Source organism: Microcaecilia unicolor, chromosome 4 (assembly GCF_901765095.1).
Source record: "Microcaecilia unicolor chromosome 4, aMicUni1.1, whole genome shotgun sequence".
Taxonomy (NCBI): Eukaryota; Metazoa; Chordata; class Amphibia; order Gymnophiona; family Siphonopidae; genus Microcaecilia; species Microcaecilia unicolor.
Window position 1 is genome coordinate 346,239,063 of NC_044034.1, and position 23,362 is coordinate 346,262,424.

At 43.8% G+C, this 23,362-nt stretch overlaps 1 protein-coding gene across 2 annotated transcripts in view; it reads left to right on the forward strand.

The window, feature by feature from the left end:
• DOP1B (DOP1 leucine zipper like protein B) overlaps positions 1-23,362 on the forward strand; it is a 224,042-nt gene that overhangs the window by 106,878 nt on the left and 93,802 nt on the right. For both annotated transcript variants that reach the window (XM_030202211.1, XM_030202212.1), the window contains exons 20-22: positions 907-1,018; positions 14,383-14,568; positions 18,423-18,545. In XM_030202211.1, coding sequence (XP_030058071.1) covers positions 907-1,018; positions 14,383-14,568; positions 18,423-18,545 — 421 coding nt within the window. The remainder of the gene's footprint in view (positions 1-906; positions 1,019-14,382; positions 14,569-18,422; positions 18,546-23,362) is intronic.

Consider the following 23,362-nt stretch of genomic DNA (forward strand, 5'->3'; position numbering starts at 1 on the left):
CACATACATAAAATTATTTTTTTCCCATAGAAATCACATTGAAAATTAAATGCTTCATTGAAGTATGTTAAGCTAAATTATTCTGAAAGTTTAAATGCTTGTTATCGGAGAAAGTAGTTCTATTACAAGTGCCTGGAAAATTAAAGTTTTTCATTTAGAGTTGATACAATTTCCTTTTCTGGTTTCCTCATCTTCTGGAGTTGTCCTCTGAGGAGCTGTCTGGATTGGAATGTTTTCTGACCCTCATAATACCAAATGAGGGGTCCCTTCTGCATCCCAACCTCCAGTCCCTGGCACTCATGGCCTGGATGTTGAGAGTGTAGAATTTCAATCCTGTTAGCAGGGATTCCCAGATGTGAGAATACTAATGGCTTCTTGTCCTTAGAGAAAGCGAAGTTATTCACCTTTAGCATGTTCTCCAAGGACACCAGTCCAAGTATTCTCACATACCCTCCCACCTCCTTTAGGAGTTATTTTCCTTCAGCTATAATATACTACTGAGAAACTTGCGCTCACACGTGGTACAGAAAGGCACCCGCGCATGCACAGTTGGATGCTGCTAGAATTTTCTACTTGATGTATACGCTAGGTAGTATTTGCACTGGGTTCCGTCAGATGACATCACCCAGAGGTGAGAATACTTGGCCTATTGTTCTCAGAGAACATCTGCTACAGGTGAATATCTTCCCGTTCTGGGAGACATTTCAACATTAATTCATGCTTCACCCAACTCTGCATCATTTGCCTTTATAAAGTAGACTGCAAATAGGTTCAATTTTGCCTTCTTAATCCAGGCAGTCTGTTATAGAATTGGCCTCTACATATGCGCAAAAAGAATGTCTAGTATTACAAGCACTGGCGATTTAATATATGAGTGGTTTCTAATGTTCTTCTCTGCTCCTGTAGCATGATGTCTAAAAGGGAAAACATCCCACCAGATTATCCTCTCACTCTCCTGGAAGGACTTACTACTATCAGTCATTTTTGTCTTCTAGACCATGCTTCACACACCAAAAAGGTACGGGTGCATTTTGATTTACTGTAGTATATTATTTTATTATTATTTATTGCATTTGTATCCCACATTCCCCCACCTATTTGCAGGCTCAATGTGGCTTACATAGATTTGGTAACATTGTCATAACAGGATATTGGATACAGTTAGTAATGTGTAGCGATTAAGGAAGGGGTGAGGGAGGAAGGAAGGGAGTTGTTAGGGTAATTATAGAAGGTGTGCGTTCGTAGTTGAGTGGACTTAGTGAGGTTATAGGTTCTCATTGTAGGCCTCGTTGAAGAAGAATGTTTTCAGAGATTTTCGGAAGATAGATGTTTCTTTGATTGCTTTCAGGTCTGTAAGTAATGCATTCCATATCTGCGTGCTCTTGTAAGAGAAGGTAGTGGCGTGCATCAGCTTGTATTTAAGTCCTTTGCAGCTGGGGTAGTGCAGGTTGAGAAATTTACGGGATGATCTTGTGGCATTTTTGGGAGGTAAGTCTACGAGGTTTAGCATGTAGATTGGGGCGTCTGCATGAATGATTTTGTGTACAATCGTGCAGATCTTGAACGCAATGCGTTCCTTCAATGGAAGCCAGTGAAGTTTCTCTCTTAGGGGTTTTGCGCTTTCATATTTGGTTTTTCCAAATATGAGTTTGGCGGCTGTATTCTGGGCAGTTTGGAGTTTTTTGATTGTCCTTTGCACCCTGCGTATAGTGCATTGCAGTAGTCCAGATGGCTTATTACCATTGACTGTACCAGGGTATGGAAGATGTATCTCAGGAAGAAAGGTTTTACTCTTTTAAGTTTCCACATGGTGTAGAACATCTTTTTCGTCGTGTTTTTCACGTGGGTATCAAGAGTGAGGTTTCGGTCAATGGTGACTCCGAGAATTTTCAAGTTTTGTGAGACTGGGAGAGAACAGTATGGTGTGATTGTGGCGTTAAAGTTTTTTGTGTTATGTTGTGAGGTGAGTACAAGACATTGTGTTTTTTCTGCGTTAAGTTTTAATTGGAATGCATCTGCCCAGGTATGCATTATTTGGAGGCTTTGGTTGATCTCGTTGGTGATTTCAATTAGATCTTGTTTGAATGGGATGTAGATTGTGACGTCATCTGCATAAATGTAGGGGTTGAGGTTTTGATTGGTTAATAGTTTGGCTAGAGGTATCATCATTAGGTTAAACGATGTTGGTGAGAGAGGGGATCCCTGGGGGACTCCACATTCAGGTATCCATGGTGGTGATCTGTCTGCGTTCGTTGTTACTTGGTATGATCTTGTGGTCAAGAATCCTTTGAACCATTTGAGAACTGTGCCTCCTACTCCGAAGTATTCTAGTATATGTATTAGTATTTCATGGTTGACCATGTCAAAGGCACTGGACATGTCGAATTGCAGGAGGAGGATGTTGTTACCTGTCGCAATTGCTTGTTTGAATGAGTTCATTGCGGACACTAGTACGGTTTCAGTGCTATGATTTGTCCGAAATCCTGATTGGGACTCGTGCAGAATTGAGTGTTTATTTAGGTATTCAGTGAGTTGTTTCGTCACTTTGCCTTCCATGAGGTTGGTCATGAGTGGAATCGATGCTACTGGTCGGTAGTTATATAATCAGGCAGGATGTATATCCACAACATTTGTATACTCATAGACAACAAAGTGTATGATAAACATTTTTCATATATCAGTTATATGTGAAAATAAAACTGTTAACTATAGTCAGTAGAACTTTGTTGAAAAATCCCACATGAAACTGTCTTCAGAAGGGGAAAGGCCATAAATTTAGTACTTAAAAAAGGGAGAGGCAGGTGACACAAACATTAAAGTGGATCGGAGGGAATGGGTCTGAACCGGAAACAGTGATATACCAATATGGTAAAATGAGCTTTATTGATGAAACTTCTTGTATAGAAACCCAGTACAACCATGTTTCAGCGAATGCCTGGGAATGACAAATCACTGCATAAGCAGGTAAAATGAAATTAAAACTTCTGAACTGAAATTGAAAGGCAGCATCTACGTTACTAAATCAGTAAAGCTGATTTTACCATACTGGTGTACTTCTTTGTTTCCAGTTGGGCCTAATCCCTCTGATCCACTTCACATATGCATCAAAACACAGACTGCACACTGGCGGCAACAAACAAAGCCTCACTACATATGTGGGAGCAGGAAACGAACCACCACAGACCAACAAAGAGAAGCTGCTAAGGCCAACCTGAGGAGGTCATGGAAGAGAGTGCTGGGGTCAGATTAGAGAGGAGAGAGTGAAAGTTCTGAGGCTGGATTGGGGTAAGGGTGGGAGGGGGGCAGCATGTTAGTTATAGCATCCATTTCCAGTAGCAGATCAAAGTAGATTTTGTGGCAAAGTTTCTGAAATTATATTCATTATCCTATTGGATGGTTTTAAAAGTATTTCCATGTTACTTCATTGAGTGCCCCTAGTTTTTGTACTTTTTGAAAAAGTAAAAAATCGATTTACTTCTACTCGTTCTACACCACACAGGATTTTGTAGAGCTCAATCTTATCTCCCCTCAACCACCTGTTTTCCGAGCTGAAGAGCCCTAACCTCTGTAGCCTTTTCTCATATGAGAAGAGTTCCATCCCCTTTATCATTTTGATCGCTCTTCTTTGAACCTTTTCTAATTCCGCTATATGTTTTTTTGAGATATGGTGACAAGAATTGAACACAATACTCAGCTGAGATCACACCATGGAGTGATACAAAGGCAAAAAAAGTATTCTTGGTCTTATTTACCATATTTTTCCTAATAATTCTTAGCATCCTGTTTGCTTTTTTGGTCGTCCTCACACTAGGCAGAAGATTTCAGCATATTGTCTACAGTGACACCTAGATCTTTTTCTTGGGTGCTGACTTCCAAGGGTGGACCCCTAGCATCGGGTAACTATGATTCAAATTAGGAGACCTATTTCCTTTGGTAAAGGTATTGGAGGTTTCTCAGAGAACTTGATTAGGAGCAGGAACCGAATTTATCTTGGCCAATCTGGAGCAATGAGGATTACAGTCGCTACATCTTGTATCTTTTGAAGTGTCCTGGAGATGCAAGGAAAGGGTGGAAGTGTATAGAAGAGCACGTCTACCCATGAGATAAGGAAAGTCTTGATGCTAGTCTGGACAGCGTTGGGTATCTTGAGCAGAAGTGGAGACACTTATTGTTTCGTTCTGTTGCAAAGAGATCTATCTAAGGTGTTCCTCCGAATAGCTGTGGTCTTGAACAACCACTCATGTGGCTTCAGTTTACTGCCAGTTTGTCTGCTTACTGAATCTGATGGCCTAGAAGGTAGGTTGGTACTGGAATTAAATTAAGGTGTACTGCTAGCATCCTTATTCTTACTTCTTCTCTGCAAAGATGAAGGAAACCCATTCCTTCTTGTTTGTTTATGTAAAACATGGCCACCTGATTGCATTATTTTGTTCTAGATGACAGAACTTAAAGTTCAGACTGTGTAGAACATTGCTCTGAGTTCTAGTAGATTTATTTGTTTGGATTCTTGAGGTGTCCATAGCCCCTGTGTTTTTTGGGGTAGTAAGCTCATATAGATCACAATCTTCGACGTGTCTATTGTAAGAACTATTGGCTGATCCCACTAGTGAAAGTGTCTGATAGTGGTACCTTTGGCTGTTAGTGGATGCACAAATTAATTCCATCTTGCTTTTAGGTACCACTGAATTGGTCTCCTATATGATCTTGCAAGGGGAACAACATGTACTGTTGCTGCTATGTGTCCTAAAAGTTTCAAAATGTTCTTCACGGTTGTATTAGATTGCCCAGTGATGCTGTGGACTCTTCGCTCTGTCCATTGGGAGCATCACTGAAGCTGTGTGTTGATCTTGGTGCCTATGAATTCAAATGTGTGCGTTGCAGTTTTTGAATAGTTGATGAGAGAGCCTAACTCTCCAAGAATTCAGATTGTTGAGTCCAGAGTTACCTGCTGCATTATGTAGTTACAATTAGCCAACAGAAAACGAATCCACAATATCAATATCTCTGGTAACATCCAATGACATATACACACAAACCAGGACTATTAGCCACCAACTCAAAGAGAGTGCTTAAAACAGTTCACAGTATAATATGTAGAGTATCCTCAGATATTTTCCACTAGTACTGCAGTCAATAATGCTGCTACAAAGTGGCATAGCATTTCTTTCATCGGGTAACTCAAACAAATTTTTTTGGGGAGCAACATATGCTCATTTTTTCATGCTTCCCAATCACCTCAGTGCTATAAAATCGCTTATCACTTTAAAAAATATATATACTAGGTGAAAACTGTGCACTTATCTTGACAGATTCTTGCCTCGCTGACAGAACTATCTTGCCTCGCTGAAACATTCATCAATTGCCTTCCCCTGAAACCGCCGGACTCCGCAGGGTTTCAATCACTTTCCTCAGAGACAAGGGTTAAGGCTGCATAATTCTTGACTTCCTCATTCTTTTTTTCTCAAGCAATCAACAAGACAAAGCAAGACCTAATGCCTGCTTATCCCCTGTGGCTTATAAGGCATCCGCATCCATGTAAGGTTGTTACAATTAGCCAATCATCTAAGTATGAGAATACCAATATTCCCTGTTGATGTAAGTGAGCAGTCACTGCCACCACACAATGTGTGAAACTCTGGATGCTGAAGAGAGACTGAATGTTAGGATTTTATATTGATAGTGAGTTTTCAAGCACTTGAAACATAATTCCAACGTTTTGGATAAATTGGTATGTGGAGATTATACATCTTTCAAGAATGCCATCCAGCAGTTTGGTTGGATGAGAGGAAAAATGGTGGTGAAATAATTAATTCTGAACTTTTCTTTTTTTTAATGAATTTATTGAGATGTCTAACATCCAGAATAGGTCTCTTGCATCCTACTTCTTGGCGATCAGGAAGTACTTGGAGTAAAATCCCTGGTTGTGTTCTTGATATGGCATCACTTCTTTGGCTTGGGCTCGCAAGTCGGATTCGTTTTCCTATTACAGTAAATTGAGTAGATGTGCTGGGATTTATGACGCTGATATTCTTTTGAATTGTGGAATTGAAAGAAGGTTCATACAGTGGCCGTTTTTTTTATTATATTGGTTATCCATTTGTTGGAAGTAGTTGAATTCCAGTTGCTGAGAAACTTTGGTAGTTTGCCTCCCTCCTATTGATGAACTTGGAGCAGAGTTATCAAAATCCTGGATTTATTTTCACCTGTTGCAGCTGAGAAGATTTTTGTTGCTGATTATATTGTGTGGCAGGGCATTGTGTTCACTGTCTGGAATATTGGTGATTACTTTGATGGTATCTCCTATACAGATAGTAGGATCTCTCATATCCATAAGAATGATATTGTTTGGAAGTGGAGTGATACTGTTTCATGTTACCAGCTGAAAGTGTTTGTATTGTGGTACAGTCTTTCTTTATCAGCGAGACCGTTTCATTACATTTGTTACCAAATACATTTTCTCCAGATCAAGGTGCATTTGCAGTGTACTTTGATCTCTGAAGCCCTGGAGCCATTCTTCTAGTTGAAATACCTATGGCCGATCCTCTTAAAGCTGTATCATAGGAATCAAATTCTGTTCTTCTAAACTTTTGTAGAATCTTTAAAGTCTTCGATAATAGATGCAAGGAACAAAGCATTATCCTTAGAAGTTGATGAGAGGAACGGCTGAAGCTTGTCCAATACTATGTGCATTTACAGTTTTGATAAACTTTTTTCCCCACTGGTATCAAGAACTTAAGAAATGTCAAGCATGTTTTGACATGTTCTGTGTTAAATTTAAATATCAGTAACCATTAAAGTAAATGGAAATATTGTTCTAAGAATGATTAATTTTCTTTTTTTTTTTTTTAATTTTATTTTATTGAATTTTATAATACATTTAGTCATATAACTTAAATGTCGGAAAAAAGGAAATAAAAAATAACATAATATTGCAAATCATGAAATAATCCAAGATACATTTAGACCACAATATACCAGGCAAGAAACAAGGAAAAAGAAAAAAGAAAATACAACAATAGTCTAAAGAGCGGTATCATGCAAATACCCGCAGCCGAATATCAGCGTGTCAAACCTATTGAACATTCAAGGTTGAATTTCTCTACTTTCTCTAGAATCAATAAAGACCTTCATTTTGTGGGGATCAAGAAACATATATATTACAGAGTCAATAGATATAATGCAACGACATGGAAATTTTAAAACAAATAGAGCACCTAAAGCGGTAACTCTAGGTCTCAATCTCATAAATTCTCGTCTCCGCAATTGAGTTTCTTTATTTAAATCTGGATATATACGAACTTGTTCTCCAAGAAATTTCTCATTTAAATGTTTGAAATATAATTTGAAAATATTGTTTCTATCAAGTTCTATCGCAAATGATATCAAAAGGGTTGTCCTCTCCGTCACAGTGTCCAGTGAATTCTCCAAAAGAGCTGTTAAATTTTCAAGGTGATTTTGGGCAGCCAGGGGGTCCGGTTTCTTAATCCCAGTTAAGTAATAGGCCTTATTGATAGGTGGAAAAGCCTCTGCTGGAATTTTAAGTATTTCCTGAAAATATCTACGCAGCATATCTATAGGTGAAGTCAAAGGGGCTTTAGGAAAATTTATAAGCCGTAAGTTATTTTTTCTCCCCTGGTTATCCAAGTATTCTATTTTTCTCTTCAATATGTCTCTATCTTTAGAAACCTCTCCTGAGAACGACTGCAGAACAGAGATTTCAGCCTTTAAATTGTTAACTTGATTATCTTGAACTTGAATTTTCTCCAATAAGTTCTGCTGAGATTGTTTTAAATCGGAAATTTCTTTAGTAAAGGAATTAGTTACCTTCATTAGTAGAGAATTCATTCCCTGAAGCACGTCCCATAGGGAGTCCAAAGTGACAACAGCCGGTTTTCTCAACTCCGAACCTTGAATAGTAGCTGTTCCCGCAAGCGTGGGGGTCGAGGTGGTATAATCCCTCCAAGTTTCCGTTGTTCCTTCTGCCGGGACAAATATCGCCGAGGTACCTCCTGGGGACGCTTGGTTATTCTCCTCTCCGGGAGTCGAACGAGGCGTTCCTGCCTCGGAGAAAAAGCTACTTCCGGGTCGCGGAGGTGCTGTGTTTTCGAGCGGGCTCAACGAGACCGCTCCTTCGCTGTGACCCAGAGAAACATCCGCGGGTCGATCCGAGGTGGGTAGTTGCATGGTTTGTGGGAGAATACCGACTTGCTCCAGGGTTAGCTGCCGGGGAGCGGGAGTAGTTCCAGGTACCGAGGAGGACGTTCCCCTGGGCTTCCCCTTCCTCTTTCCCATAGCCTGGGATAGGAATAACTCGCCAGAGAGTTTCCCTGTGAAGTCGGAGCTCTCTCTCACGCTTCCGCTCTAATCCGCCATCTTGCCTAGAATGATTAATTTTCAAAGGAATTTCCACTGCTAAATGGGTGTTAACAGCCATCTTAATAATGCCTTATGGACTTTTAGGAAATTTTCAAACTTTTTTTTAAACCCTGCTAAGCTAGCTGCTTTTTTCTCTGGCAACGAATTCCAGAGTTTAATTACATTTTGTGTGAAGAAATATTTTCTCTGGTCTGTTTTAAATTTACTACTTAGTAGCTTCAATGTGTGCCTCCTAGTCCTAGTATTTTTATAAAGAGTAAATAAACGATTCATGTCTACCCCTTCCACTCCACTCAGTAGTTGATAGACCTCTATCATATCTCCGCCTCTTCTCCAAGCTGAAGGGCCCTAGCTGCTTTCGCCTTTCTTCATAGGGAAGTTGTCCCATCCCCTTTATCATTTTCGTTGCCCTTCTCTTTACCTTATCTAATTCTGCTGTGTCTTTTTTTGAGATGTAGTGACAAGAATTGCACATACTATTCAAGGTGCGGTCGCACTATGGAACGATACAAAGGCATTATAACATTCTCAGTTTTGTTTTCCATTCCTTTCCTAATAATACTTAACATTGTATTTTCTTTCTTAGCTGCCACTGCACACTGTGCAAAGGATTTCAACATATCATCAACGATGACACCTAGTGTATATCATTAACCTTGTATCACGTAGCTATAGTTTGGGTTCCTCTTTCCCACATGGGTCACTTTGCACTTGCTCACATTAAGCGTTATCGGCTACACAATAAAATACCCTCGCAGCACTAACTGGCGTAGGATTTTCAAAGGGCTTTGGAAATTCCACTCTTACTGTATGAACCTTAGTATTTTGAATTTAGAAATCAAAACAATTAGAGCAGAACTATAGTAGCTCTGCTGATCATAAGAAATCTATATTTGTCTAGCCATAATCGGGACACAGACCATAGAAGTCTCCCTGACACTATCCTCACTTCTGAATATTATTACTATTTGATCCCAGGCCTGACCTTGCTTCAGGATCTAAAATGAGGAAACAATTACAGGCCTGTGTCTCTGACTTGAACTCCAGTGTTGAAACACTGCAGAGCAAACAGAAAACCGCAAGGGTGGGGGTCTAACTGACAGAGTTGCATGAATGTGGCAATATGGTGGTAACCGATGGTCTTGAAAAACAGAACAAAAGATGGGTTCACAAGAAGATGACCAAGTGTCACAGAAAGTGTTTTGTGGAAGATACGGTCAAAAATGTAGAAATGAGGGGTCTTGCAAGAAGGTGACTTAGAGGGGCATAATCGAACGGAAACGTCTATCTCCATGGGCGTTTATCTCCGAGAACGGGTCCGTGAAGGGGCGGACCGAAGCGTATTTTCGAAAAACATGGACGTTTATCTTTTTTTTGAGCTGGGCGTTTTTGTTTTTCAGCGATAATGGAAACGGAAAGCGCCCAGCTCAAAAACGAATAACTCCAAGACATTTATTCGTGGGAGGGGCCAGGATTCGGAGTGCACTGGTCCCCCTCACATGCCAGGACACCAACCGGGCACCCTAGGGGGCACTTTTACAAAAACAAAAAAAAAAGGTAAAAGAGCTCCCAGGTGCATAGCACCCTTCCCTTGTGTGTTGAGCCTCCCAAATCCCCCTCAAAACCCACCGCCCACAAGTCTACACCATTACTATAGCCCTAAGGGGTGAAGGGGGGCACCTACATGTGGGTACAGTGGGTTTGGGGGGCGGTTTGGAGGGCTCCCATTTACCAGCACAAGTGTAACAGGTGGGGGGGGGGGATGGGCCTGGGTCCACCTGCCTGAAGTCCACTGCACCCCCTAATAACTGCTCCTGTGACCTGCATACTGCTGCCAGGGAGGTGGGTATGACATTTGAGGGTGAAAATAAACAGTTGTGAAACGGCATATTTTGTGGTGGGAGGGGGTTTGTGACCACTGGGGGAGTCAGGGGAGGTCATCCCCGATTCCCTCCAGTGGTCATCTGGTCATTTAGGGCACTTTTTGGGGCCTTATTTGTGGAAAAACAGGGTCCAGGAAAAGTGCCCTAAATTCTCGCTAAAAGCGCATATTTTTTTTTCCATTATCGGCGAAAGACGCCCATCTCTGATCGGCAGATAACCACACCCCAGTTCCGCCTTCACCACGCCTTCGACACGCCCCCATCAACTTTGTCCGCATCCGCGACGGAGTGCAGTTGAAAACGTCCAAATTCGGCTTTCGATTATACCGCTTTATTCGTTTTTGTGAGATAAACGTCTATCTCCCGATTTGGGTCACAATATAGGTGTTTTTCTATTTCGATTATAAGCAGGTTAGTCTTCCAGTAAGAGGTGGTCTATTGTTGGCTTTTTCAGTAAAATACTAACCACTTCATTACCATAGCCAATCAGTGTTAACTATGACATTAACATAGATCCATTAAGGTGTGATTACTGTCACATTATCCGTATCCTGAAGGGACATATAAAAATGAGTGTACTACCTACTTCAAGCCAGAGAGACGGTAACCCAATTGCTTTCTCATGAGTAACTTTGAGTCTTTTATATCTACTAATTGGCTTTGAGTGGTAAAATATAACATTAAAGACTCAGACCCAGAAAACACCTATGTGTAGCTGGGGTATTATATTCCCATAACCAATTGATTCTACACGTTGCTTGTATATTCTTTGGAGTCTCAGATATAGAGGTAACTCCATGGAGCAATATTCTGTACTCCCAGTGAGATATCACTAATCTGCTTTGGTGAGTGTTGAATAAAAAAAGCTACTTTCTCATATTCTTAATTATACCCTGTTTACGGTCTTCTTATTTATTCAGAGTAAGTGCACTGCTCTGAGCACTGACGGAGTCTAGATAAATTGGGTAAACATAGTTGCAGCCTAGGATATCCTGTTCATTTCTAGTTAATCAGTGAGTGAACCACTATACTAGGAAGAATGGGGATACCCTAAAATTTGAACACTTCCCAACTACTGGATTTGCTATCCAAACAGTTAAGTTTCATTTCCATATAGGAATCCCTTGTGTTTTATCCCACACATTCTTGAATTCAGTTACCTTTTTTGTCCACACCACCTCCTATGAGAGGGCATTCCAGGCATTGACAACCCTCTCATTGTAAAAGTATTTCCTGATGTTACTCCTGAGTTACCCCCCCCCCCCCCCACCCCAGCAACCTGAAATCATGTTTTGTAGTTCTACCCCCTCCCTTTCTCTGGAAAAGATTTGTTTGCATATTAATGCCTTTCAGATATTTGATGCAGATGTTTACATATTTGAAAGGTATTAACAGTGCTTTTTTTGAGGGGGTACTCGGGGGTACTGAGTACCGGCACCTTTTCCAGTGTCTGCTAAAATTGACCCATGAACCACAAGTTTTAATGAAAGAGCTCAGGCTCTATACACCAATTCTGCCATGTCATAGATTCTGTGACTGGTTTATTTATTTATTTATTTATTTATTGCATTTGTATCCCACATTTTCCCACCTTTTTGCGGGTTCAGTGTGGCTTACAATAGGAGTTAAATGTTGGAAATACAATTTGTTACATATTGGTTATGGATTATATTTTGCATAATTATGCGAAACAATTGAAGTGTCATTGAGAGTGTAACAATGGAGCACAAACATTGAAACATTGGAAGGAAACAATGGGAGCTTAGAGGGCGATAAGGGGGCATATATGTCATAGATTCTGTGACTGGTTGCAGGGGGCCTGGCTATTGTGGGGTGAGTCCCTCAGTGATCACCCAACCCCTGAAGGGTAGCCTGGCATTTGAGTACCGGTACCTTTTTTGCTAGAAAAATTGCACTGGGTATTAATATGCAAACTTAACCTTCCCAGAGAAGGGGAAGCACTAGAACTGGAGGACATGATTTGAGGTTGAAGGGGGATTGACTTAGGAGTAATGTCAGGAAGTACTTTTTCCACAGAGAGGGTAGTGGATGCCTGGAATGCCCTCCCGCAGGAGGAGGTGCAGTCAAAAATGGTAACGGAATGTAAGATTCCTATATGGAAAGAGAATGGAATCGAAACAAGCCAGCTATGCTTTAGTGCCGGGCAGACTTCTGTGGTCTGTGTAATGATTCTGGCTAGACAAATATAGTTGGGCTGCAGGGGGTTAGGATGGCAACTCCAGTAGTTGAAAATTAAGCAAGTGTCAGACAGACTTCTATGGTCTCTGCCATGAAAATGACAAGGACAGATCAAGAATGGATCCATTATATCATGTGCTATGAGTGTATCTTGTTTGGCAGACTGAATGGATGGTACATTTCTTTTTCTGCCATCATCTGTTATGTCACTACTAGTAAAAAAGGCCCGTTTCCAAAACAAATGAAACGGGCGCTAGCATGTGGTTTTTTTTTTTGTTTGTTTTCTTTTTCTGTTTGATATTAAGGGATATATTTTTTTTTAAAAAGGAAAAGAGTTTTTTTTTAAGTTGTAAAGTCTGTATGAGTGTTTGTGGTTTTGAGGGGGGGTTGTGGGGGTCTATGGGTGTATGCTATTTTTTGGGGGGGGGGGGTGTTTGTGGGGTAGGGTAGCGTTGTTCTGTATGAGTGTTTGTGGTTTTGAGGGGGGTTGTGGGTGTCTGTGGGTGTGTGTGCCATTTTGTGGGGGGGTGTTTGTGGGGTAGGGTTGTTCTGTATGAGTGTTTGTGGTTTTTTTGGGGGGGATTATGGGAGTCTGTGGGTGTTTGTAAGAGAGAGATGTAGGTTTTTACTGTTTCAGTTTTTGTATTAAGGGGGTTGGGGGAGGGAGTGTGTGTGTATGAGTGTGAAAGCAAGATGTTGTCTGTCCATGGCAGTGTGTGGCATTTTGGGTGGTGGGCAGTTTGGTTGTATGTATGTGTGTTAGTGAGTGATGCTGATTGTCCATATTAGATGTGGGGGTTTTTTGTGGCTGGTAGGGGGTGATTCTCTGCGTGTGAGTGTGATACAGTAATCTTAATTCAGCAGGGCACTCTGATGTGGTATTTGTAGGCACTTGTATTTTTGTTGAAACCAGAGGGATCCGTTGCAGGCAGGCAGTAGGAGTAGATATGGGTTTTTTTTCGAGTGTGGAATGTGGGTGGTGTTCTGTAGGGGGGGAACGGGGCTGAGGGCGCATGTGTCTGGAGGTCTCCTTGTAGGCACTGATTTCAGCTGGGCACTCAGGTGGGCTATTATCCGGTTTTTTTAGGGAGGGGGGTTGGGTGCCGGAGGTTTCCGTTTGGGTGGTTTTTTTTTTTGGGGGGGGGGGGGGTTGGTTTGGTTTTAGTGTGGAATGTGGGTGGCGTTCTGTAGGGGGGGCGGGGCTGACGGCGCATGTGTTTGGAAGTCTCTGTTGTAGGCACTGAACGCCGGCTTGGAGACTCACCGCATGAACAGCTTGCAGAGTAAGGTCCGCGATGTAGTGGTTGTTTAGTGGCGTTCTTCGTCCGCGCTTTCCTTGCGGTTGGTCCCCGTGCTGGTAGCTACCCCCTCCTCAGGAAGGGGCGGGACTCGTGTGTGTTTGTTTGTTTTTTCCTGAACGCCGCTGCATTTTCTTCGCTGTCCCACTCCTGCTCCTCTGCAGCACCGGTCCCATTCAAAGGCTTGGTGGTTTCTAAGTCCATGTGAGTGTTTGGGAGGTGGAACCGTACTTTGTGTGCATCACCTGAGGCACAGCCAATCAGCAGCACGTGGGCGGGTGGAACCGTACTTTGTGTGCATCACCTGAGGCACAGCCAATCAGCAGCGCGTGGGCGGGGCAAACACTGATGTTCAAAAAGTGGTCTCTGCCGCCTCACTTTAGAACGTTGGGAAAGTGAGGCTTCATTAGAATGTTGGAGGTGTGTTTTATATAGAGAGATTATAGAAAAAACTTATTTTTAGATCATGTTGACAAGGGGGTTTATTTTAATTCTTGATTTCACACCAAGGCTGGCTGTTACCCCTCTATCTGTGTTGATAAAAAAAAAATTTTAAGCGTGAAAGGTGGTGTGGCATACACTCTTATTCCCAAATCCCTTTGCTTCATTACTTCTGCCTTTCCTAGTCTCTTTCAGCAGAGCCTGCCAACATGAGGAATGCAAAGAGTGCCATTTTGGAAGAGCTGCCTCGGATTGTTAATACCCTATCACTTCTGTGGAGAGTGATCAGAAAAGAAGACTTACAGAAGAGATCTTCAGATCTGCTCAGAACCATGAAAGGGTCATCCTCAGTGTACTTTAAAGCGTCAAAGGTGGGAAGAGCTATTGGCATTTTAATTCCTGCTGTTTATCTTTGATGGTTGCTGTCATTATCTCTCGGTGTGTTATATAGAGTCAGTTGAATGGCAATTTTCATATTCCTGGGGGAATTGTGTGCAAAAAAAATGTGAAAATTCTGCACACTTTATTTGTAACTAGGAAAAAAGGCCCGTTTCTGAACGCAATGAAACGGGCGCTAGCAAGGTTCTGTAATGGTAATTTTGTTTTTAAGGAAACTGTTAGGAGAGAGTATGTGTGAGAGAGAGAGCGTGTGAGTGAGTATGAGTGAGTGTGTGATTGAGACAGAGCGTGTGTCTGTCGAAGTGAGTGTAGTGTGTCCTGTCCCCCTGGCGTCCCTTCCTGTCCACATCGAGCAATCTGTTCTCTCCCCCTGGTCTCCCATCCTCTCCATATGTCTCTGTATGTTTCCTTTCAGCCATATAGAGTGCCCCCCTCCCTGTCTGTCTGGCCTCTGAGTTGTAGGCCCTCCTCCGTGTCCCCTGTGAGTTGTAGGCATCCCCTCCCTCCCTTCCTCCCTTTCTCTTCCTCCGTCTCCATCTGTGGCCTTTGATTTCCAGGGCCCCTCCCTCCGTCTCCCTCTGATTTCCAGGGCCCCTCCCTCCGTTCCTCCAAGAACAGCATCCCCCCCCCCACCCCGAGGTAATCACTCACCGCAGTCCCTCAATGTTTGCAGAAGCCCGGCAAGTGCAACCCCCTCCCCACCCAGCCAGACACAGAAACACAGGGTGGCGGGGCACTCGCTTCCCCCCCCCCCCCCCCCGGGCTGTAGCTCACTGCCTCCCCCCCCCCGGAGGCCGCTACTCACCCCCCGAGGTCGACGGAGGCAGCGCTTTAAAGTAATGCCAGCTGAGAGGAAGATAAGCACAGTACAGCAGCGTCACATTCAGCTTTCCCCCTCTCTCTCTGCGAAACAGGAAATGAGGGGAGGACGCAGAGAGAGTGAAGGGAAAAGGTGAACGCAAGGGTGTTGTACTGTGCTTCTCTTCCTGTGAGCTGGCATTAGTTTAAAGCGCTGCCTCCATCGACCTCGGGGTGCGAGTGAGCGACGGCCCTGGGGGGGGGGGGTGGCCGCCGACGTCGAGGCTGTCTGCCTGCCTGGCTGCCTCGGTACCTGCGTCCCACGTTGTTCCTGGGGGGGGGGGTGTTGCTCCGCCTCCAAGCCTGTGCCTTGTCCGTTTCGCCCCTCGAGTGTCATTGCTCCGCCCTCGATGTCATCACGTTGTGACGCGAGGGCGGGGCAGACACTCATGGGCATACCGGATATCTCGGCCGCCTCAAACTTCCGGCTGGAGGCTTCATTAGAACGTTGGGGTTGCCTTTTATATATAGAGATGTTCTTGTCAGAATTTCCCCATTATAAGGGTTGTCGTCTCCCCCCCCATGCATGAAATATCACCCCCTCCACCACCATCACAGCTGTTTCCCTCCTTGTTCCACCTTCTCCATTTTTTTCTTAACTTGTATTCCTTTCCCTGTTATATTCATTTCCCAGCTTTCTCTACCCCTTCTCCAGGATGAATACCTCCAGTTTTTCTCCCCCGCCACTCCCTGTTTGTTCACCTTTTCTCTACCCGCTAGCAGCACTCTGCCTTTCAGAGTTCTTTCTCTCTATCCCTCAGTCTTTACTGCCCTTCCTATGCTCTCCAGCAAGACCCCTGTTCTGTCTACCCCCCCAAGGTATGTTCCCCATCTCCCAAGTAAATCCCCGCCTTACTTTTTTCTGCCCCAATCCCCATGATGCTCACACTCCATCCACCTTTTGCCTGCCGTACTCCCTCCCATGGCACTTACATCCCCATTCACATGTTTCTAGCCCTCCACCCTATGACACACACACATTATTCACCTTTCTCCAGCCCTGATAACACACATACCGTATCCACTTTTTTTCCAGCCCCCCCCCCCCCAATGACAGACTATCCCATCCACCTTGCTCCAGCCCCCGCCCCACGGCACACACCACCCCATGCATCTTCCTGCAGCCTTTCACTCTCTTCCCATGGTGCACACACTCACCTCATCCGTCTTTTATTTTACCCCCCCACACACACATTCCATCCAACTTTTTATAGCCTCCCCCCCAAACGCACACACATATACTCGCCATCTACATTTTTTCCAGGCACCTCCCTCCCTGCAAACACACCACTCCAGCACAAAAAGAAGAGGTGCTGCACATCGGGCTGCTTCCTCTTCCATCCTAGGCTGACTGTTCCTTTGCCACGCAGGTCGCAGCAGAAAAGGGGGAAGCAGCCTAACGTGCGGCTGGGCAGCTCCTCCTTTTGCGGTGCTGGAGTAGTATGTATGCAAGGAAGGAAGGGAGGCAGCTAGAAACAAAGAATCTGTGTCACCAGGGCCGGTCTTAGCAAGTGCGGGGCCCTATGCAGACCAATTTGATGGGGCCACATCCTAGCTCCACCCCCACCCTATCTCCAGGGCCAGCCACCCCTCCCTCCAAGCTCCCGGGCCATCCCCAGGGCTCCCCAGCTCCAGGACTGGGCTCCCTCCCTCCTTCCCAGCTCCAAGTCCTCCCTCCCTCCCTCCCAGCTCCAAGGCCTCCCGCCCCCCCCTCCCAGCTCCAAGGCCCCCCTCCCTCTGAATTGTAAAAGTTACCTCGTCGACGTCAGGTTACAGCAGCCGGCAGGTAGCAGCAGTGAAAAGCATGCGAGCTGCTCGGCAGCGGTTCGGAAGCCTTCCTTTCCCTCGTTCAGCTCTGGTCCCGCCCTCTACTCTTGAGCGTGAGGCCCTATGCAGTCGCCTTGCCCTAAGACCAGCCCTGTGTGCCACGCTGCATCACAACATCAGACTGCACAGAATTCTGTGTGGGAAAAGCAGAATTCTGCGCTATCTACAGAGGGTGGGGACTTCTGTTTAAATTCTGCATTGGGCAGTAGCGCAGAATTTCCCCCAGGAGTATAAATAGCAAGATGCCTAGGTAGGGAAGGTACATAGGTGCATATGTTTCACCTATTTTATAAAGGCAACATGTTTACTTATGTACCTTTTATTTGAGAAAAAAAAAAAGTCCACCAGAAAGCTGCATACAAAGCGGCACCTGCTCCAAGAGTGGAGTAAGTTTGTGCATGTATGTACCAGTTCGAAGTATTGATAATCCTGTACTGTTCCATTCATTGTCCGCACATAGGAAGTAATTCTGTCAGGGTCCCTTCCTCGGGCAAGCCTGTTTTATTAAAGGACAGGTATAGTTTTAAATTGGGAAAATCTGGAAACCAGAATTAAAATTAGACTTTCAGAAAAATAAATCACCTTTTTTTTTTTTTGTTTCCTAATTGTTAGACATGGAAGTGAGAGCAGGATTACTTAGCTAGATGTGAGATGAGTGTCTGCCTCCCATTTGAGCATAATTGACAGAGTGGGCTTCCTTAAGCAATCTACTGCTGAATGCCCAGTCAGAGGCCTGTTTATGAAGTACCAAGGTTTGATAAAGAAAGCATGGGTTTATGTAATAAATTGCTATTCCTTGGGGTCTGAATTGGGGTTAGACGGTTGCCTAAAGGGCAAGTCAATAAACCACTACTAAATGGACTTGGGAAAAATCCACAATTCCGGGAATAACGTGTATAGAATGTTTGTACGTTTGGGAAGCTCGCCAGGTGCCCTTGGCCTGGATTGGCCGCTGTCGTGGACAGGATGCTGGGCTCGAAGGACCCTTGGTCTTTTCCCAGTGTGGCATTACTTATGTACTTATGTAAGGCTGTCTGTGGGGACAACTGTTTAGTGAACTGAGCTTTACTATGTTGATAGAATTAGAAGAGGCTGTAGATTTTAAAATAAGTTTTCTTCTTTGTATCCCCTGTGTTTGTAGACGTTAAGGCAGAAGATCCTGGACTTTCTGAACCCACTGACAGCACCTCTGGGAGTACAGCTGATTGCAGCAGTAGCTGCTGTTTGGAACAGGAAAAAAGCCCGAAACCAAAACAAAACAAAAGTAAAGTGAGATTTAATTTTCTGCAAATGTACTGACGTCCGTTCAGACTCTCCAGTAGTCCTTTCTGTAGTGTAGGGCAGGGGCGTATCTGCGTGGGGCCACAGGGGCCTGGGCCCCCGCAGATTTCGCCCTGGACCCCCCTACAACAGACCCTCTCCACCTCCCCCTCCCGCCCGCCACCAACCCGTCGCCGATCTTTGCTGGCGGGGACCCCAAGCCCCCGCCAGCCGAAGTCCTATCTTCCGTGCAGGATGCAAGTTTCAACGCTTCCTGTTCTTCTGAGTCTGACGTCCTGCACGTACAACGTGCAGAACGTCAGACTCAGAATTTGGAATTCAGTCTGACGTCCTGCGCGTTGTACCTGCAGGACGTCAGACTCAGAAGAACAGGAAGCGTTGAAACTTGCAGCGGCGCAGCCTGCATGGAAGAGAGGACCTCGGCTGGCGGGGGGTTGGGGTCCCCCGCCAGCAAAGGTAAGTGACAGCAGCGGGGGAGGGTGTCATTGGTGGCGCGGGGGGGGGGATCGGTGGCGCCGGGGGGGGGGCTAAAATGTGCCCCCTCCCTCTGGCTCTGGCCCCCCCCCTACCGCCCGAGTCCAGATACGCCCCTGGTGTAGGGCATGTACCAAGTGGAAAGGTTTTTGCCCAAATTCACAAGCGACTGTAAAGTCTGAGAATGTGTGCCATGATGTGGAATGCAGGAGAGTGATCAATACAGAAAATGTCCCATCTTATTGTTCTGAATTCATGAGAATTGGAGGCTTTTCTGATTTTAGAAGATTAGAGATGAAGGCGAAAAGTTAAAGGTTTTGGGACTCCTTGATGTCCCAGTCCATAAAACAAATTACTTCCATTTCTGAAATGTATTTAAAATAATTCTTCATCCTAGTTCATCCTAAAAAGGTGCTGGATTTGTACAATGTCTGTGATCAGTGCTGTCCATGCTTAGGAAAAGAAAATGACTTCTCAGACTATTTAATCCATAACATAGTAGTGTTTTTCAAGGTTCCCTCGGACGCTCTGTTCTGCCTGTTACGAAATGGCTTTGTGGACACAGCAGACTGCAACACGAGTCAGAAGAGTTATATATGTAGGTGTTCTGTACCTTTAGGCACGTTACTATTTGTCCTAAGTAAACTAGTGTTGAATTACTCCTTTAAAAGGAGGGAGATACAGTATTTTTTTCTTAGCTGGACTTCTATTGAGAATCCTGGATTTTTGATACACAGTCAGTTTAGATGACTTGCATAGCATTTACACATGTACATAGCTATTTTAGAAAGCTACCATTTACGTGTTTTGGATTTGCAAGCACGCATAGTTTGGAAAAGGGCCTGTGGACGCCTCTCTTTCTTCCTAGACAACTTATACTAAATTGAGGCTTTTCTGCTTTTTTCTATTAGTATTGGCTTCCTCCCTCTTGTTAGCAGCACCTATGACCCTCCTTTTCCACACTGAGAAATGTTCTTTATGATGTCGGTCACCCCAAATTCTGGCCAGGGTTCTCTCCTTTAATTCACCTGAACGCTGAAGTTGAATGAAAAAGAACTGTAGCTGCCATAGGATCACAGCAACTGACATCGTTTATCGTTTATTAAATTTGCTTATACCGCTTTTGTTGCAGGCAAATTAAAGTGGTTTACCATAGGATCATTAAAGAACAATCAAACAAAAAAGAACGCCAATTGTAGAAGAACGGACTGACCTTATCAAATTAAACACTAACTCAATTATATAGAACAGTACCACGTGCATGCATATAAAGATAAGCAGACCAGGAAGGGGAAAAAAAGTGATTAAACATACAACAAGATAACACAGGCATACCCAACATGATGCAAAATGCCCCAGGCAGATGTGATCAAAACAGGAATATCTATTCTACACTAAACGTTTAGGTGGCAATAAGCAAAAGTTGTTGTTTTTTTTTTTTTTTTTACATGAGTAAACATTTACCTGCATGAAAATGAGTTTGATTATTTATTTTATTTTTTGTTACATTTGTACCCCGCGCTTTCCCACTCATGGCAGGCTCAATGCGGCTTACATGGGCAATGGAGGGTTAAGTGACTTGCCCAGAGTCACAAGGAGCTGCCTGTGCCGGGAATCGAACTCAGTTCCTCAGGACCAAAGTCCACCACCCTAACCACTAGGCCACTCCTCCACTGTTGCTTCTATTGGAGATTCTACATGGAATGTTGCTATTCCACCAATGTGGCCGCGCAGGCTTCTACATGGAATGTTGCTAGTGGAATAGCAACATTCCATGTAGAATCTCCAATAGTAGCAACATTCCATGTTTAATCTCCAATAGTATCTATTTTATTTTTGTTACATTTGTACCCTGCGCTTTCCCACTCATGGCAGGCTCAATGCGGCTTACATGGGGCAATGGAGGGTTAAGTGACTTGCCCAGAGTCACAAGGAGCTGCCTGTGCCGGGAATCGAACTCAGTTCCTCAGGACCAAAGTCCACCACCCTAACCACTAGGCCACTCCTCCTCCACTGTTGCTACTATTTGAGATTCTACATGGAATGTTGCTATTCCACCAATGTGGCCGCGCAGGCTTCTACATGGAATGTTGCTAGTGGAATAGCAACATTCCATGTAGAATCTCCAATAGTAGCAACATTCCATGTTTAATCTCCAATAGTATCTATTTTATTTTTGTTACATTTGTACCCTGCGCTTTCCCACTCATGGCAGGCTCAATGCGGCTTACATGGGGCAATGGAGGGTTAAGTGACTTGCCCAGAGTCACAAGGAGCTGCCTGTGCCGGGAATCGAACTCAGTTCCTCAGGACCAAAGTCCACCACCCTAACCACTAGGCCACTCCTCCTCCACTGTTGCTACTATTTGAGATTCTACATGGAATGTTGCTATTCCACCAATGTGGCCGCGCAGGCTTCTACATGGAATGTTGCTAGTGGAATAGCAACATTCCATGTAGAATCTCCAATAGTAGCAACATTCCATGTTTAATCTCCAATAGTATCTATTTTATTTTTGTTACATTTGTACCCTGCGCTTTCCCACTCATGGCAGGCTCAATGCGGCTTACATGGGGCAATGGAGGGTTAAGTGACTTGCCCAGAGTCACAAGGAGCTGCCTGTGCCGGGAATCGAACTCAGTTCCTCAGGACCAAAGTCCACCACCCTAACCACTAGGCCACTCCTCCTCCACTGTTGCTACTATTTGAGATTCTACATGGAATGTTGCTATTCCACCAATGTGGCCGCGCAGGCTTCTACATGGAATGTTGCTAGTGGAATAGCAACATTCCATGTAGAATCTCCAATAGTAGCAACATTCCATGTTTAATCTCCAATAGTATCTATTTGTTACATTTGTACCCCACGCTTTCCCACTCATGGCAAGCTCAATGCGGCTTACATATTGTATACAGGTACTTATTTGTACCTGGGGCAATGGAGGGGTAAGTGACTTGCCCAGAGTCACAAGGAGCTGCCTGTGCCTGAAGTGGGAATCGAACTTAATTTCTCAGTTCCCCAGGACCAAAGTCCACCACCCTAACCACTAGGCCACTCCTCCTCTACTGTTGCTACTATTTGAGATTCTACATGGAATGTTGCTATTCCACCAATGTGGCCGCGCAGGCTTCTGCTTCTGTGAGTCTGACGTCCTGCACGTACGTGCAGGACGTCAGACTCACAGAAACAGAAGCCTGCACAGCCTTCTACATGGAATGTTGCTAGTGGAATAGCACAGTCACAAAAGAGAGGGAAAACAGCATACAAGTACAACAAAGCAAACAAAAAAGAAGCAAAAACTGGGCCTTCAGGATTGAGAAAAAATGCAGTCCTTTAATATCATAAATACCCGACACGGGCCGTGTTTCGGCGTACAAACGCCTGCATCAGGGGTCTAACATAAAAATACATAAAAATAAATTAAAATAAAGACCATAAATTGGTTCAACAATATCAATAAAACATAATTGCACATCATTGTCATATCTTCAAACCATATACATATACATTTATATCTACTATACTATATATACACCACGCACAAAAATACGTATATATATAAAAAAAACGTTTAAAAGAACATTTAAAAAGCATTGAACAACATTTGAAACAAACTTTTAAAAAATGTATATTCCTAGATGATATCTATATATGCCCACCTATGTATATATCTCTATAAGCTCAAATGTCCATATACATATGTGCATGTACATACATATATATACATATATACACACCCAAATATGTATATTTTCTTAATTGAACCCTTACATATACATACATGTCAATTCACCCATATAGTCATATCAAGTCACGTGTTTCTGAATGGAGCAGGACGTCAGACTCACAGAAACAGAAGCCTGCACAGCCTTCTACATGGAATGTTGCTAGTGGAATAGCAGCATTCCATGTAGAATCTCCAATAGTAGCAACATTCCATGTAGAATCTCCAGTAGTATCTATTTTATTTTTGTTACATTTGTACCCTGCGCTTTCCCACTCATGGCAGGCTCAATGCGGCTTACATATTGTATACAGGTACTTATTTGTACCTGGGGCAATGGAGGGTTAAGTGACTTGCCCAGAGTCACAAGGAGCTGCCTGTGCCTGTCTCTCACTGCCTACATGTGGGTGAAAATGAGCAGAGTTAAGTTGAGGGAGTGAAAGTGCATGCAAATATTTAATTTTTAAAGCTTCCTGCTTGGTTTCTGGCGTGCACTTTTCCTTCCCCCCACCCCATGTAGATGCAAAGTACTCGGGGTACCTGCACAGTGCATACCAGCTGCTTTTCAAAAGGAAACTTGGTAAGGAATTCCCCCCCCCT